Here is a 15,286-nt window from a genome sequence, read left to right on the forward strand (position 1 = left end):
CTTTTTCCTTTCAGTGCAGGGATTGAGCCCAAGGCCTCACACATGCTAGGCAAATGCTCTGCCCTTGAGCTATGCCTCCAGTCCTCACCACTTTTGAACTTGCTCTCTTCTTCACCTAGACCACCCTTCTGTTTTCACAGTTCATCCCTTCACTTTCTCAAAAGCCCTGCTGAAAAGTCATCTTCTCAAAGAGATCCTCCTAGACTACACTACATAAAATTGCACCTCCATGCACTTTATCTTTAAATATCTTTAAATAATCTCAGAACAGCCTGATATATGTATTGTTTAGGGTCACTCTGCTCGTGAGTTGGTAAGCTTGTTGAGAAAGGTATTTCATCAGATTCAGATTCACTTACTGATTTGTTCTTATAAAACAATGCCTGGTACAAAACAGATAGTCAATAAATATTTGAAAAATGAAAGTGACAAAGCTTCTATGTTCTGTTGTATTTTAAATACCCCATATATACTGTACCTGACATCCTACCTTTAAGATCTGAAATTAGAGGGGCTGGGTTGTGGCTCAGTGGTGGAACACTTGCCTAGCATGTGTGAAGCACTGGGTTCAATCCTCAGCATCACATAAAGAATAAATAAATAAATAAGGATATTGTGTCCATCTAAAAAAATACTTAAAAAAAAAAAGATCTGGGGCTAGGGATATAGCTCAGTTGGTAGAGTGCTTGCCTCCCATGCACAAGGCCCTGGGTTCAATCCCTAGCACCACAAAAAAAAAAAAAAAAAAAAAAAAAAAAAAAATTGAAATGAGAAATAGATTAAAATGTTTATTTTTTAGAAAGTTAGGGCTTTATGAACTACAAGCTATTAACTTAAGACACAATGCCAAGCTTTTTAGAAAATAGTATCTTGAGAAAACTAATGAATATTTTCTATCAAAAATCATCTTTATCTTTTCCAAAACACTTTTTTACTTAAAATAATTAACAGTAAGTGGTTGAGTGTAACTACCATGCACAATAGCACTTGTTACAATGTTAGCCAGGCTGTCAGGTACATAGAGGCATCAATTTTTTTTTCAACAAATGAATGAATGAGCAAAGACATTACTCAGTGGTTAAATATAAGCTCTTTTACCATTTAGCTATAACTAATAAATATATGCAGATACAGTTTGAAGAAAAAGTATTTTGAATAGATTTTTAAAACATAACTGAGTATCGTACTATAACAATATGTACTTTGCATACACACAAATACCACATTCTACAGAATTATTTACGATAGCACTGGAGTCCTCCTGTAACCCTTTTTCAAAATTTTTTGGCAACCGCATGATCTAAAAATCTTTTCTGTAAAAGTACTGCTTGCTAGAATATTTTACCTGTGTTTCAGGAATAATGGGGCTGTCTTCAGGAGAAGATCTGAAAAAGGTGGATAAAGGTGATGACACAATGATAGGATTTGGCCTCACAAACCCACTCAGATCACAGCTGGGAATGTCATTCTCCTCTTTCTTCATGACTAGAGTATCCATCACATAAAAGACATTCCAGGGAATCCACACAGTATGATACTGAGTGAGGAATGGAGATCGTTCAAATACCAAAGTGAGAGAAGCCCCACCATTTGCCACCAAGTCAAACCTAAGAAAAAACAATATATTCTCAGTGAATTGTCTGGATCCTGAATAACAACCAACACTTCACCTCCTTAAATTAATATGGTTTATAAAGAAAATCAACTTTTTTTTCTAATGTCACATATACAGAAATATTAAAAAATAATCATACAATGCATATTCACATTTATCTGGTCACCAGTATTATGACATTTCCCCAAATTTGCTTTCTATCTATTTTTTGGAACCATCTCAACTTAAGTCATAGACACAATGAAATATTACCCCTAAATATTTCAACATGCATCTTCTAAGACAAAGAACATTCTCTGACAAAACCACAATATTATATCATGCCTTAGAAAATGAAATCAACTTTTAAAGCATCTGAGTACATGACTTTAAATCTCTGCTCATATACTCTCATAGGTTTCTAGAATCTAAAAGTTGTTGTCTTTCTATTAAAAAAGACAATAAAACATGATGGTTGATGGAAGAATGTCTAGTCTTATACTTAAAAAAGACTTTGAACAGAAAGAGTGTGATGAGACTAACTCACATTCCATCCTGGCGGGTAATAGTATATCCATATTCTGGGTAATGGAAAAATGAGACATTTACTCCAATAAGTGGAGTTCCATCAGCAGTTAGGACTTGGCCTCTGATGACAGATGCAAGGCTGTGGGAAGAGCACAAGAATTGGAATGAACATCTGTCTTCTTGGGCTAACATTATCATGATTTATAGATAATTCAACCTAAGGATAAAATAACAGTATCATCCACAATCAAGCGTTATTCACAAAAACCAGACCTGAAATACTCCCAACACAATGCCCTTTTTAATTCAGTGTAATTTACATTCTATAAATGCCTTGTGTTTACCCTGGGTTTTAATTTGTTGCAATCTGCCTTTTGGAGAGTTATCAAGACCAATAATTTAGAGATGAATTTTTAAAATTATAAACTCTGTGCTATTTCATAAGTCTGACTTACATGAAGAAAAGTATACTTTCCAATTAATTCTGAGGCAATCTGTAAATCTGCAGGGACTAAGAAGTACAAGATTTAAGGGGGCAATAAGGAACATTTGTGTAACAACTTTTAATCAACTGCTGGGTCTCACTGCATTAATGCTGTTAAATTACTGCAGACCCAGGAGTTCTAGTGTAAATCATCTTCTTTTGCTCAGTGAGACATGAGACACCTGCTTTCACTTACTGGTTTATTTTCAGGTCATTACTGCTCTGCAAAGTACCAGTCAAACAGCTTATGCAACCTTACTGCCATGCCGTTAGCAGTTCCATTACATTAATTCATAATTTATATTATTTAGTGGACTCAGCTAAAAAAAAAGTACACTTGTGTTTTGCCTTTTGGGTCCTTTCATTGCTTCTTTTGAAATGTTTCCAACTGTGCTAACAAAAATCAACTAGTTAAATGAAGATTTATTGACTCCTTAATGGAACGTCCTGTTATGTCTCAGGTATCGAAATTGACAAAGTATGTGAACTATGTCAAAAATGCTTGAAATGCGAAGTTTGGTGAAGAATTTGTTGGAAGAGGAAAAACTGTATTAAAAAACCCCATATTTTCCTCAAATACACACTCATCAGCATTTCACATAAAGTATACAGCTGTTGATGAAAACCCATACAAATCTATATAAGGAAAGATGCATTGACCTCTTATTGAAAGGACTTTCTCCAGGTATAACATGTGTGCTATCAGATCCAATAAGAAAACTGATTCGATCATAGAAGGATTTGGCAGCTTGCTGAGATGGCGACTGTAAGCTTTGGCTAATGATATCCTGAGGATCAGGCAGTCCACGGCAGTAGGGCTGATTTTGGCAGGAACTCTGTAAGCAGCAATCAGGATCCATACAGTCAATAAGTCCATCTGCAGAGAAAAAAGCAAACCAGTGAGAGAATTCGCTTTTTTTATGCCATGAGGATGAATAAGTTTGGTTTATTGATTCTTTCATAGCTAGTAACTTCTCATTTCTATAAGGCATACTTTTTGAAACCAGATGAAATGGAAAAACAATACTTGTTTGCTATCATAGAGAGTGAATATTTGAATTGAAGACAGTTGAAAATAATCACATAATGTTTATTCTGAGTAAGAAATAAAAAAAATACTGACTAGAACAATCTGTTAGTATGACAGAATATGGATCAATTGTGAATATAATTACTTAGGCTTTCTTTATTGAAGAGAAAAATGCACTAATGCGAGTTAACACAGAGTATATGTTAAATGGATAGGAACATATATAGGGTAAAATTCTAAATTTTGGAAAAGAGTCAGAAAATTACAGTTTGTGAAGAGAAGCAAATGCGAGTCAATATAAAATGAGTATTAGTCAACTATCTTTCAAGGAAATAGGTCTCCAAAGGAAGGAAAAGTGTGTTCCAGAGAAAATTAAGACATTTCCCAAATTTTAAATAGAAACTTGAGCTCCTAGTGTGTTTCCCCAAACATGCAGGTATTAATTAAAGATGTGGTAAATGTAAATTAGCCATAATATTGGAAATTATAAGAAATCTACCAGGAAAAAATGACATAAGGATAGAAAGAATTTGCTAGTGCCTTCACCAGGAACATCACAAGGAAACTATATTCAATGGCCCACAGAAGTATAGTAATGCACTGAATAATGACAAATTCCTGTTGACTAGTGATGTGGGCATAAAATTGCTATGGTACAATTCATTGCTCACATGTTTGTGGTGATGCCAGCATAAACAAACCTATTATGCTGCCAGTCAAATCAAAGCTCATACAGTTAGGTAGAGTACATAATACTTGATAAGATAATGAATGGTGTTATTTGTTTATGTATATGCCATACTGTGCTTTCGGTTATTATTTTAGAGTGTATTCCTTCTTCTTACATAAGAAAAAGTTTACTTTAAGACAATGTGCCATGTTATGCTGGCAGCTGCCTCATACATCTGTGTTTATTGTCACTCTTGATGATATCAAGAGGCATATATGTTGAATGACTGGTGTATGATCTAGGTTTGTCTAGACACTGTGATGTTTGCACAGTGAGTGTCACCTAGTGATGTAGTTCTCAGAATGCATTCTAATCATTAAATGGGATGCATAACTACATTCAATTGAAACATATTATGACACCATTAGTGGATGGGGATGTCAGGTTATGACAGTGTGATGACATTATCTTTAAGTCCACTACTTACTGAACAGTTTAATACATAAATTTTGATATGCTTTGTATAAATTAATAAGAATACTATTTTATATAGACTTTGGTCACTGACAAGATAGTTTTAAAATCTTTAAACTTGAGTTTAGGCTTTGCCATGACCCTATTATGGATGGCTCAGTTGAAACTATCTAGATGGCCTCTATGTTTTATTTATGCAAGTCTTTTTTAAAAAATAATATTTATTAAAAATATTAGTCACTTATTTTAGACCACTCTTATTAATAGAATATTAGCTTGCCCCTTCATTATTTGACAGCAAATTGAGACAAAAGAGAATAGGCTGAGTTGAGTTAAACTGCCAGTCTAAAGAAGGTGGGTCAACAACAACACAAGTAAGAAAAAAGGTGAGAATGCCTGCTCAGGGTCCTGAAGTCATTTTACCCACCTGAAGGAGAACACAGTGAAATTAACAAACTTAGTTTGTTAGTTTCTAACACCCATTTCTCCTTCTTTGGGTAACAGATTTAAATTTTTATTTCAGTAGTCAGCCCTCTGCAACTCTCAGTCCATGTGGGTATCTACCTTTGTGTTGGTTCAGAAATATACAGGTAACTTAATGGACTCAACTAGGACGATTTTCAGTATTTATCTGAAAAGAGATTCTCTGCCCCAAAGCAGGCTTGAACTGTAAGGCTGTGAGTCTGGGATTGCAGCAGCCATCTTGCTGCCACTATAAAATCTGTCTGCAAATTGAGCTATTTCAGAAACAGTGGACCAAGAGCTTGAGAGAAAAAACAATATGATCATACATAGTGACATTCTTAGTGTCTTTGCAATAAGCTGCTCTTGATCTTCTGTTCCAGAAGCTAAGGCATTTGGTTTTTCCTTATGAATATTTTGGTAGGATTTTCTGTCACTTGAAACTGAAGGAAACCCAGCTTATCAGAGACAGTAACTAAAAAATCTTTTCAGTATTTCCCTTATAGTTTTGGGTGATAAAAACATAATAAGTGAATACCTCAATTAGATCTATAATACCACAGTCATATATATTTATGAAAATATTACTTTCTTAAAAAGCCATGAAGATGAAAAATGTCTAAATATTTGTCAATATTTTTAGTAAAAAAAGATGAAACTATAGCCTTATTTTTCATGAGGTCATATAATAATAATAGTAATAATAATGCAAAACATTGTGTTTTATTCCCTCCATCTCTCTCAAAATAGAAGCATAGTTAATAAGACTCTGCTATCTAAAGTAGTAGACTATTGATCTATTGCCTCAATATAACTTCTGGCTTCAAAATAAGTAATTTAAATAAACAAATAAATAAATAAATAAATAACCCTCTAAGCCTCTCAGTAGCAATTCATGATTCTATCTTGAGATTCTATGAGATTATATGAGGAATCTTTAATGTATGCTATATGATATACTTCATTTAGGAGTTCTAAATGGATTTAGAATGAGTGTGCAGATGCTTGGGAGAGAATTTAACACAAATATATAATATTCTTGTAGGTATCCCCCTTATATTCATTCTTTGGCATATATAGAAACCACTCAAAATGGAAAGTACTTCCAAAAATTATATTTTATTTCCATTAATCTGGTAAATTAAGGGTTAAATGCTCCTTCCCGTCTCCCCACCCCTCCCCCAATACTCCCACAGTGTCCTCCCTTAGGCAATATATGATACAGTTGCCAAAAAGGAATGCTCAAATTTAGTCATTCATCTTTGTTAGTTTATAAAAAGCAAATGTACATCTGGCATGTAGTCTGCAGGTCATAAAACTGCATGAGATTGACACCTTCTGAACTAATCAGTTGGAAATGCATTTTTACAAGCCTCTCTGCTAACATCAATCAGAGAAAGAATCTCATTTTCAACAGCCAAGATGCAGGGACACACTGTTTGTTATTTTTCTGCAGAGTTTATCAGTAACTTGCCCAAGCAAGTGACGGATGGTTATGAATCTGGCTTCCTATAACTTGAGAAAACATTTTTCATTCTTTGTCTGTGCTCATATAGCAGCTAGGGCTATCTAGTACAACTAAGTTGATTACCCACTTGCCCAAATGTATAGTGCAGTAAAATTGTCTTCGTGGAATAGCTTCTCAAAATCATTGAGATTCCATTTTAGTCTCAGGAATATTATGTGGCTTATATTTATATTGGCGTAGGAGCCATATCTAATAGTATTAATCATAAAAATCTAAAGAAAATCAGAAACGTTCAAAACCCATCAAATAACCACTTCAATTATTAGTTAAGAGCCTTTCTTCAGTTTAGGCTTTGCAATATAAGTGGTACTCTATGTAAAGTAGATAATATAGTTTATGCTTCTTTCCACTCAAATCTTTAATATAACTGCTGTAGTTATCTGTTCTGTCCATATTTTAAAGTTTGCTCTTGTCTTTCCTTAGGCATTGCCATTGGTCTTTAACAGTGCCTGGCAAACTTATTCTGTAAAGGGTCAAACAGTGAATATTTAGGCTGTGGGCCCAGAGACTTCTGATAGCAACTCTTTAATAGTGCTAATGGAGCTTTAGACAATATCTTAATGAATGTGTTTCACTGTGTTCCAATAAAACTTTATTTATAAAAATCAGGTTTTTGACTAGAAGCCAAAAATAAGGTTTTGACCCCATCCTATTTTTATTATTCTTTGTATCATATTTGATATTTCTTTTCTGGCAAATTTAAAAACACACATTTGGTTAGATTATTAAAACTCTGACTCCAAGTTTATTTTTAGCTTGCCTTTTATGCTGGCTTTGCTTTGTTTGTCAAAATTCTTCCTTCTTTCAAGTAACTATGGATATTTAAATTTGTTTTAAAAACACTGATTTACTGACTGAATAAAAAAAATTCATGAATTTTCTTTGAATTTGTGTTCTGTTTTACTTATAAGATAACTAATGTCCACCACTTTTGAGTACAGTTTGGAAGTTCCTCTCCCCTCCAAGTTCTAACAACTCCTAACCCAAGTTAGGAGTTCTGTTGTAATATTGGATTTGTGAATTTCAATATTTTAACACTGTGAAGGTGTACCTTTCATTACTCTTTGCAGTCAACATTCTGTTATATGCATGGAATTAGTTCATGCATTGTTGAATTGGATCATATTGGGTTTTCTGGACATTCCTGTCTGTCTGTATCAGTGCTCTCTTGGTGGCTTCATTCCCCTTATTCCTCTCACTTCATTGTTAATGACTCTAGGTTGATTTTTTTTTTTTTTTTTTTTTTGCATTACAAACCCACAAACTGCCTTCCAGATATTTCCACCTGGATATTACACAGGCATCTAAAGGTAAACAGTATTAGCCACAGTGTCTATGCTCTCCTCCAAATACATTGCTTCTCCTATATGTTCTCTTTCAATGAATGCTTTCAGCATCCACCCATTCCATTTCTGCATCCAAGTAGAAACCTGAAGGTTATCCTAGGCTTCCTTTCTCCTTTCCTTCTTCTCTGCATCTAATCAATCTCCAGTTCCTTTTTTCCTTCATCTCAAATATATATATATATATATATTTGGTCCAGTGCTGGGATTGAACTTAGGGCCTGGGACATGCTAGGTGTTTGCTCTACCACTGAGGTTTGTCACCAGCCCTCAAATATCTCTTGAATCAGTCTATTTCTCTCCATTTCTCTAATACTACCCTCAGGCCTCCTTGATCATCTCTTGACATGATCTCAACAATAGCTTGGTTCCCCAGGTTCCAGTTTCACCCTAACTTATCCATTCTCTACATTCCAGCCAGTGTTTGATTTTTTTTTATAGAAATAAAATTTGATGTTCACTTTTCTAGGTAAAATACTTCCTTTACTAGGTTTCTAGTGCCTTTTGAATAAAGGCATAATTCCTTCTCTTAGCTTACAGATCTTTCCTGATGATTTTTCCCTCTGGATAGAGACCTATAACTTCTCTCCTACTCCCCACAGCACCCTCCACTCCTTCAGCAATCAACTCAGACGGTTTTCTCATTAAGCCCCTTGAGGCTAATCAAGTTCACCGTTGTATCCCCAGTATCTATGACATTTCTTGGTTCCAAGTAGGTGTTTAAATACATTTGCTGAACAAAGGAAAGGAGGAATAAAGTTCCTGGAGATTGTGAGATCTAAACAGGTCAAAATTGTGCCCTTAGCAGCACATTAGAGACCCCTTTGGTTTTCTTTTAATACCCTTTCCCTATCCGTAGACCTACTAAACCTTGAATTCCTGTTTCTTTTTCACTTCATTAAGTACTTAAAAACATTCTTCATTAATTAGACATTAAATAATCCATGAGATTATTAAAAGTATTAAAAGAAATTATGTAAAATTATATATATATATATATATATATATAATATCATGCATAATCTTACAAAGGCCATTGTTAAAGAAATTATGACCAAGGAAAAGACAAGTTTCATAAAAATTTACCTCATATCAATTGAATAAACATATTCATGGCAAAGAACACCATGATTTTCAAATTTAAAAAAGTGAAAGTCTGGGATAAAATAATTATAACATACTTAGCAAAGAATCAATAAGTAGGATATTGACCAAAGTAATGAGAACAAAGGAAATGTCAAGCAACTCAATTAAAACATGGGTAATAAATAAGCAATTATCAGAAAAACAAAACCAAAGTAAAAATGGTTGAGAAATCAATATCAAGATCACTAATTTAGAACTGGGGATATAGCTCAGTGTTAGAGCACTTGCCTAACAAACACAAAGCCCTAGGTTCTATCCCCAGCACAGGGGGAAAAATATTCAATCTAAATAGAAATTAGGGAAATGCAAATTAAAACAATAAAAATTGCGTCATTTTCACTCATCAGAAAAAATTCATATTTTTCATGTTGTTGAACAATTTTATTTATGTACAAGGATCATGTATAGACTATGAGTATGAGAGAAATAAGCACTTTGATACTGATGAAATGTATAGTGGCTGAAACCTACTTGCAAGGCAATTTGACAGTAGCTATCAAAATTAAAAATTAAAATACCCTTAGACCAAGAAATTTCACTTCTAAAAATCTTTCCTAAAGAATATTTGTTATTTACACAAAGATTTATATGCAGACACATACACAAATCACTATACATTTGCCTATATGCTAGTAACAAAAAAAAATAGAAATGACTAAATTATTACCTATGTAGTAGTGCTGAAATTAATTAGTACATTCATGTTTTTGTTGTGAAGAATGGGATAGGCCTATATGTATTGGCATGAAAAAAATCTCTAAGATGTATCATTTGGAAGAATCAAATTTATAATGGTACTTACTCCGTTTAATTTAAAAAGCATAAATGTGCATATAAATCCAGTAAAGGGGGAATAGAAGATGTCCATTAAGCTATCAACAGTGGGTAGCTCTTCTGACAATGAGAATGTAACATGCATGTACTATGTCTAAGAAAACACCCTTGCCATTAATGTAGGAGTTCTTAACCTGGAAGTGCCTGTAATGGGAGGCCTGTGTCTATAAAGAGGTGCTGTGCGGTGTCCATTTCTACTGTCTGCAGCTTAAGGTGGTAGCTAATGGGTGTAAAATACAGGAGAGACTTTTAGTTCCAATCTGTGTGGCTCTGCTTTTCCTCTCCTTTGAAAACTCATTAAAATATAATGGTGAAACCTTATGTCCTATCAGGAAACTACTGGATGGTTTTGGCTTCTAAGAGCACAAGCTGGCTTTCTTTTTCCCAAAATGGAATTTATTATGCTCTAAAAGTTCTGTGGATAGCAATGGTTTTAGAATCTGTCCCCTAAAGTAGGATCCAGTAGTCTTCCAAACTAATAGTAATTCCCACTGCCTGTCAATCATCATCCACCAGGATAATATATTTTAATGCCTGAGACTCGAGTGCTACTATATGTTCAGATACTACTTGGACTCTTTTTGAGACATACTTAGGATCCCTTGTAAATTGCTTTCTCTTTTTCTTTATTTAAATTGACTATTTCTTCCTCCATTCCTGCTGCTATCATCTGCCATTTTATTTACTTAACCTTTATATTTTGTTCTGTAGAACACAATAGTCTCAATAAATAGTCTCAAACTCGTGCTCAACTTTTTTCATCTATTCCAAACATTTCTTTATTTTCATTTGGTAATCTCCACACTTAGACTACCTACATTCATTATATTCATTTCGCTGATTATAGGAAAATGTCATCCATTTTTTTGCTCCTTTTTGTTTCTTTGTCTTACCTCTAGCACACTCTTACTTTTTATTAGAGTTTGAACCTTTCATTTTTATTTTATTTCTATTTATTTAATATTTATCATTTCCATCTTTCTAATTTCTACATAACTTCAGTTGAGTGGCAACCTATCTCCACTGTTATCAGCCCCTAAAAATTTTTAAAAGATGCCTGTTGAAGGTACATTGTCCTGATATACCTCCCACAAAGTAATAATTCTGAAGAACAAGAAATAACTCTATTTTCTTAAAATAAGATGTATTATTCTGGCAGAAGTTACATATTGGCATTCCACCATTCTTGAACAAAGTTTTGTAAGAGTCTTTTAAAGTTATTCTCATGCCCCCAACCATCCAGTCTCCAGGACAGGCTTTGCATCCCCTGCCTGAGGTCCCCACAGGGGACCTACCTACTGGAGAACCAGAAAGGGAAGCAGGATTACAAAGGGAAGTTTGACTGGATCTCCTTCATGAGAAGAAAGATGGAAAAACAGTAAGGACTGCCAAAGATAATGCATTTTGGGAAGTCATCTTGTTATTAAGCATCTCAGTTTTTGAAAAGAATTATCTTTGGCAAATTATTGTATTTTGATGAATGTATAGTGGGACCACCAGCTATTTGTAGTCAAGAAATACCCTGTTGAATGAGATTCTTAGCGAGAAGACTGTAAAAACAATGATGCTTAAAAAAAGGTACAGAGGGAGAATTAGATGGCTGTCTTGACAACCTTGGATTAGGAGAGGATGTCAGAATTTCAGCATTGGTTTTCTTGCTGTCAAGTGAAAAGACTATAAATTTTTGGGGAAAGGAGGAGATAGAAATCAAAAACTCTTCTATTCTGAAAATAATAGTCTGTGTGCTACATGACAAATCATTAAAGTATATTTTCTAATTACACTAAGACTAAATGCCATGAAGAGCTAATCATATTTCTGGAGTAAAATCTGTTCTTCTGTGTGTCTGGTATTCATACCTCTTCTGGTGACAGTGCTTCAATTTTCCTGTGGGCAGGTGACCTAATTCAGACTAGTGAGTGTTATGGTTTGATGTGAGGTATCCCCCAAAAGCTCATGTGTGAGACAATACAAGAAGGTTTAGAGACAAAATGATTCCATTATGAGAGCCTTCACTCAATCAGAGAATTAATCCCTGATAGGATTAACAGAGTGGTGACTGAAAGTGGTACTATGTGGCTGGAGGAGGTGGGTCATTAGGAGTGTGCCTTTGGGGTATATATTTTGTATCTGGTGAGTGGAGTCTCCCTCTGCTGCCTGATCATGTTAGCCACTTCCCTCTACCACACTCTTCCCTCATGATTTTCTGTCTTACCTCAAGTCCAAAGGAATGGAGCCTGCTTGCTGTCTATGGACTGAGACCTCTGAAACTGTAAGCCCCAAAATAAACTTTTCCTCCTCTAAAATTGTTCTGGTCAGATCTTTTCATCACAGCCCTGAAAAAGGCTGACTAAAACAGTGAGGCTCAGTCCCAGGCCAAGGCCTCACAGAACCTTAGAAAAAGGTGTACTCTTTGTGCTGGGGTGTTTTGCTAGTGCAATGCAAACCCAGAGGTGGTGGTGACCATTTTGGGGAAGAGCTGGCTTGAGAGTGGTTCCAATATAGAAAAAACAACAACAAAAACAAAAATCAAAAACAGAGTTAACAGAGTTAACAGAGTTAACTCAGTCCCAGGTTTGAATAAAACCCAGGTTTGTGATATCATTATTCAAACACGTGGATGCAGCTATGTCTGACTTTTTTTTTCCTGTTATATAAGCTAATGTATTTTTAAAGGGTAGAATCATTTGAGTTTAATTTCTCTCATGTGCAACCAGAGGCTTTCCTAGTAACAGTGACTGCACAGAACCTCAAGAATAGAATAGATTTTCTTGTTGTAGGCAAATGGAAGCCTGAGGTAGAGTACACTGTGAGACAGAATGGATCTATAGCAGGTGGCCAACTGAAAGAGGTACTCATGGAACTAAAGAAAGCAGCTGTACAGGGTCCTGGCCTTTCACCCAGTTCCAGATCACCCATCACTTAACAGTGACCAGCTCCCAGCTCTCTAACTTTCTTTGCTCTGACCTTAGCAGCAACAGGATCAGAATGAGTTTTGGGATGTGAATAAGAAATGGCTCAATTTAGAGGGGAATTGACTTCACAGGTTTGAGTGGGAATTGAAAAAGAAATACTGATAAGCCAAGTCTAGGCATGTGCTGTTGATGTTGATCATTTGTGCTGAAAGTTTGCTCAGCCAGGACAGGACAGGAATGTGTTTCTACCATTTGGCAATGTTATCCACATTCTCTGCTCCAGTGCCCATCTGTTTCTGACTTGCACTACTCTATTTAAAAATCTGTTATTCCATCACCTGCTGCTGTTCAAATGATCTGCTCCAGCAGTCTCTGTTCGATACCTGGAGCTGGACTTGAGAAGCAGATCGACTTTGCCAATTCTATCAAGTGGAAGATTTTGTCAGGGACCTCAATATGGGTGGGTAAAAAAAAAAAAAAAGATCATCCTTAGTTCTGAAAAGCTACATTACCTGGTGGGCATGACAGCAGTTTATTTGAATCTTAAAGAAACAAAAGGCAGCATGTTTACTTTTTGTGAATGCACAGGTGTTCAAAGAGTGGCTAAAGACAAACGGTCCCCATCTGTTTTATTAGTAGTCTATTACTCCTCCTCCTCATGAAGAACTCCTTTTAACACTGCTTTCCCTTAAGACTTGTAGAGAGACAAAGTGGGAGGGGAGGTCCACAACAGCAAAGAGAGACACCTATTTAGTGAGATCCAGATTTTGAGGATCTTTAGAATTACACAATTGAAGGTAGGGCAAATTTGACTGGGAAAAGGAAAGTATATTTTGGAGTTAAGGAACAGGCTTGGCCTCAAAAGATAAATTTAACTATTGCCCTATGTGTAGCTGTCGTTTCTAAACTTTTTTGATATTATTACCTACACTTCTAGGAATGGTAAACTGCGTTTTTATGAGGATTTTGTTCTACAAAGCTGCTTAAACAGCGATTTATATAGTGTTTAATTCATGACTAGGGCCAAATCCTCTTCTTCATCTTCTCTTCCTTCTTATTTAATATGCTAAATCAAGTGAGTTGGTTACTTTCTGGCTAATTCACCATTTTGATGCTAAATATAGTTTAGATAATGGCTTCATATCACGATGGTCACCTTTTGTTCTAGAATTTCAGTACTGTCCTAATTTTAAGCCTAGTGTTCTATTGTTCTGCTATCATGCTATCATTGCCAGATTAGATGTCTCAATTTAGGGTTTGATGTGGAAAATATTGTTTCTATGCACATAGCTCTTGCATAAGTTCAAAGAACCCTCTAGCTTGGGTTATAGGGCACCCAGGTTACAATCTTAGGACATAAAGAGGCTGGCACTGAGATTCCTTCTTAGAAGATCAACAAAATTAGGTTAGGGACAGGCATACAAATTATGTGAGATAAGTAGAGAATCCACAGGAGGTCTTCTATCTGCTCAGATTTCCCCTTAGAGAGGGAAGCCTAGAGATAGCATAGTTTCATGCTAATAAGAATAAACAAAGGGGAATGAGGCCAATTCACAGTTGATAAATTTTGAGGAAAAGTAAAAGCCTCCTTGGCTGATAACAATACTAAAGAGTTGATTAGCCCCTAAATTACTCTGCCGGGTCTCTGCAGACTTGGCCCTGCAGTTTGCTTCCCTCTGAGAGCATGTGGAACCTCCTCAGTATAATCTCTTTTTAGAAGACAAAATCTGAAATACAGGATCAAGGAGAAAGAGTCGCTCTCTTCCTCCCCAGGCAATAGAAACAATGGGGTAGGGGCTCTTTGGAGGAAAGTACCGAGGATGGTTGCCATCTGGGCTGTGGCTCTGAGAGGATTAATGCTGCCATTTCTATAGCACGTGGTTAGGAGGAGCCCAGGCAATGAGACATTATTAGCAGGGAAAAGCTGTGAGGGGTAGAGACTGACTAAATCCAGCTGGGGCAGAGAGGAAAGAGGCTTGAGTGTAGAATGAGGGGCTCAAGTTTCTTGATAGTTCAAGTAAAAGAATACGGGGAAGGTGTGGAACACTGTGCTAGAAAGTGAAGGGGAGAACTAGAGCTCCTTGTCAGGAAGATAAGAGACAAACAGCGTTGGAGAGGGCTGCAGGCCCAGGGAGGGTACAGGTGGGGTGTGAGTTGGGTGGGTCCCAACTCACACAACAGTTGAGACAGGTTTTGGTTCTGGTCACTGTGTCTCTAGAGAGCAGCAGTTAAGCCCACCCGACACGTACATGGGAAAAGGCAGTTCAATCTTCTCTAA

At 35.8% G+C, this 15,286-nt stretch overlaps 1 protein-coding gene across 1 annotated transcript in view; it reads right to left on the reverse strand.

Annotated features, from left to right (window-relative positions):
- Window positions 1–15,286, reverse strand: part of Tenm3 (teneurin transmembrane protein 3) — a 331,254-nt gene that overhangs the window by 65,592 nt on the left and 250,376 nt on the right. Inside the window, exons 12-14 of the mRNA XM_071610514.1 lie at window positions 3,267–3,483; window positions 2,142–2,261; window positions 1,346–1,607 (exon numbers count right to left, since the gene is read on the reverse strand). Coding sequence (XP_071466615.1) covers window positions 1,346–1,607; window positions 2,142–2,261; window positions 3,267–3,483 — 599 coding nt within the window. The remainder of the gene's footprint in view (window positions 1–1,345; window positions 1,608–2,141; window positions 2,262–3,266; window positions 3,484–15,286) is intronic.

This window comes from Marmota flaviventris, chromosome 3 (assembly GCF_047511675.1).
Source record: "Marmota flaviventris isolate mMarFla1 chromosome 3, mMarFla1.hap1, whole genome shotgun sequence".
In the NCBI taxonomy this organism is placed as follows: Eukaryota; Metazoa; Chordata; class Mammalia; order Rodentia; family Sciuridae; genus Marmota; species Marmota flaviventris.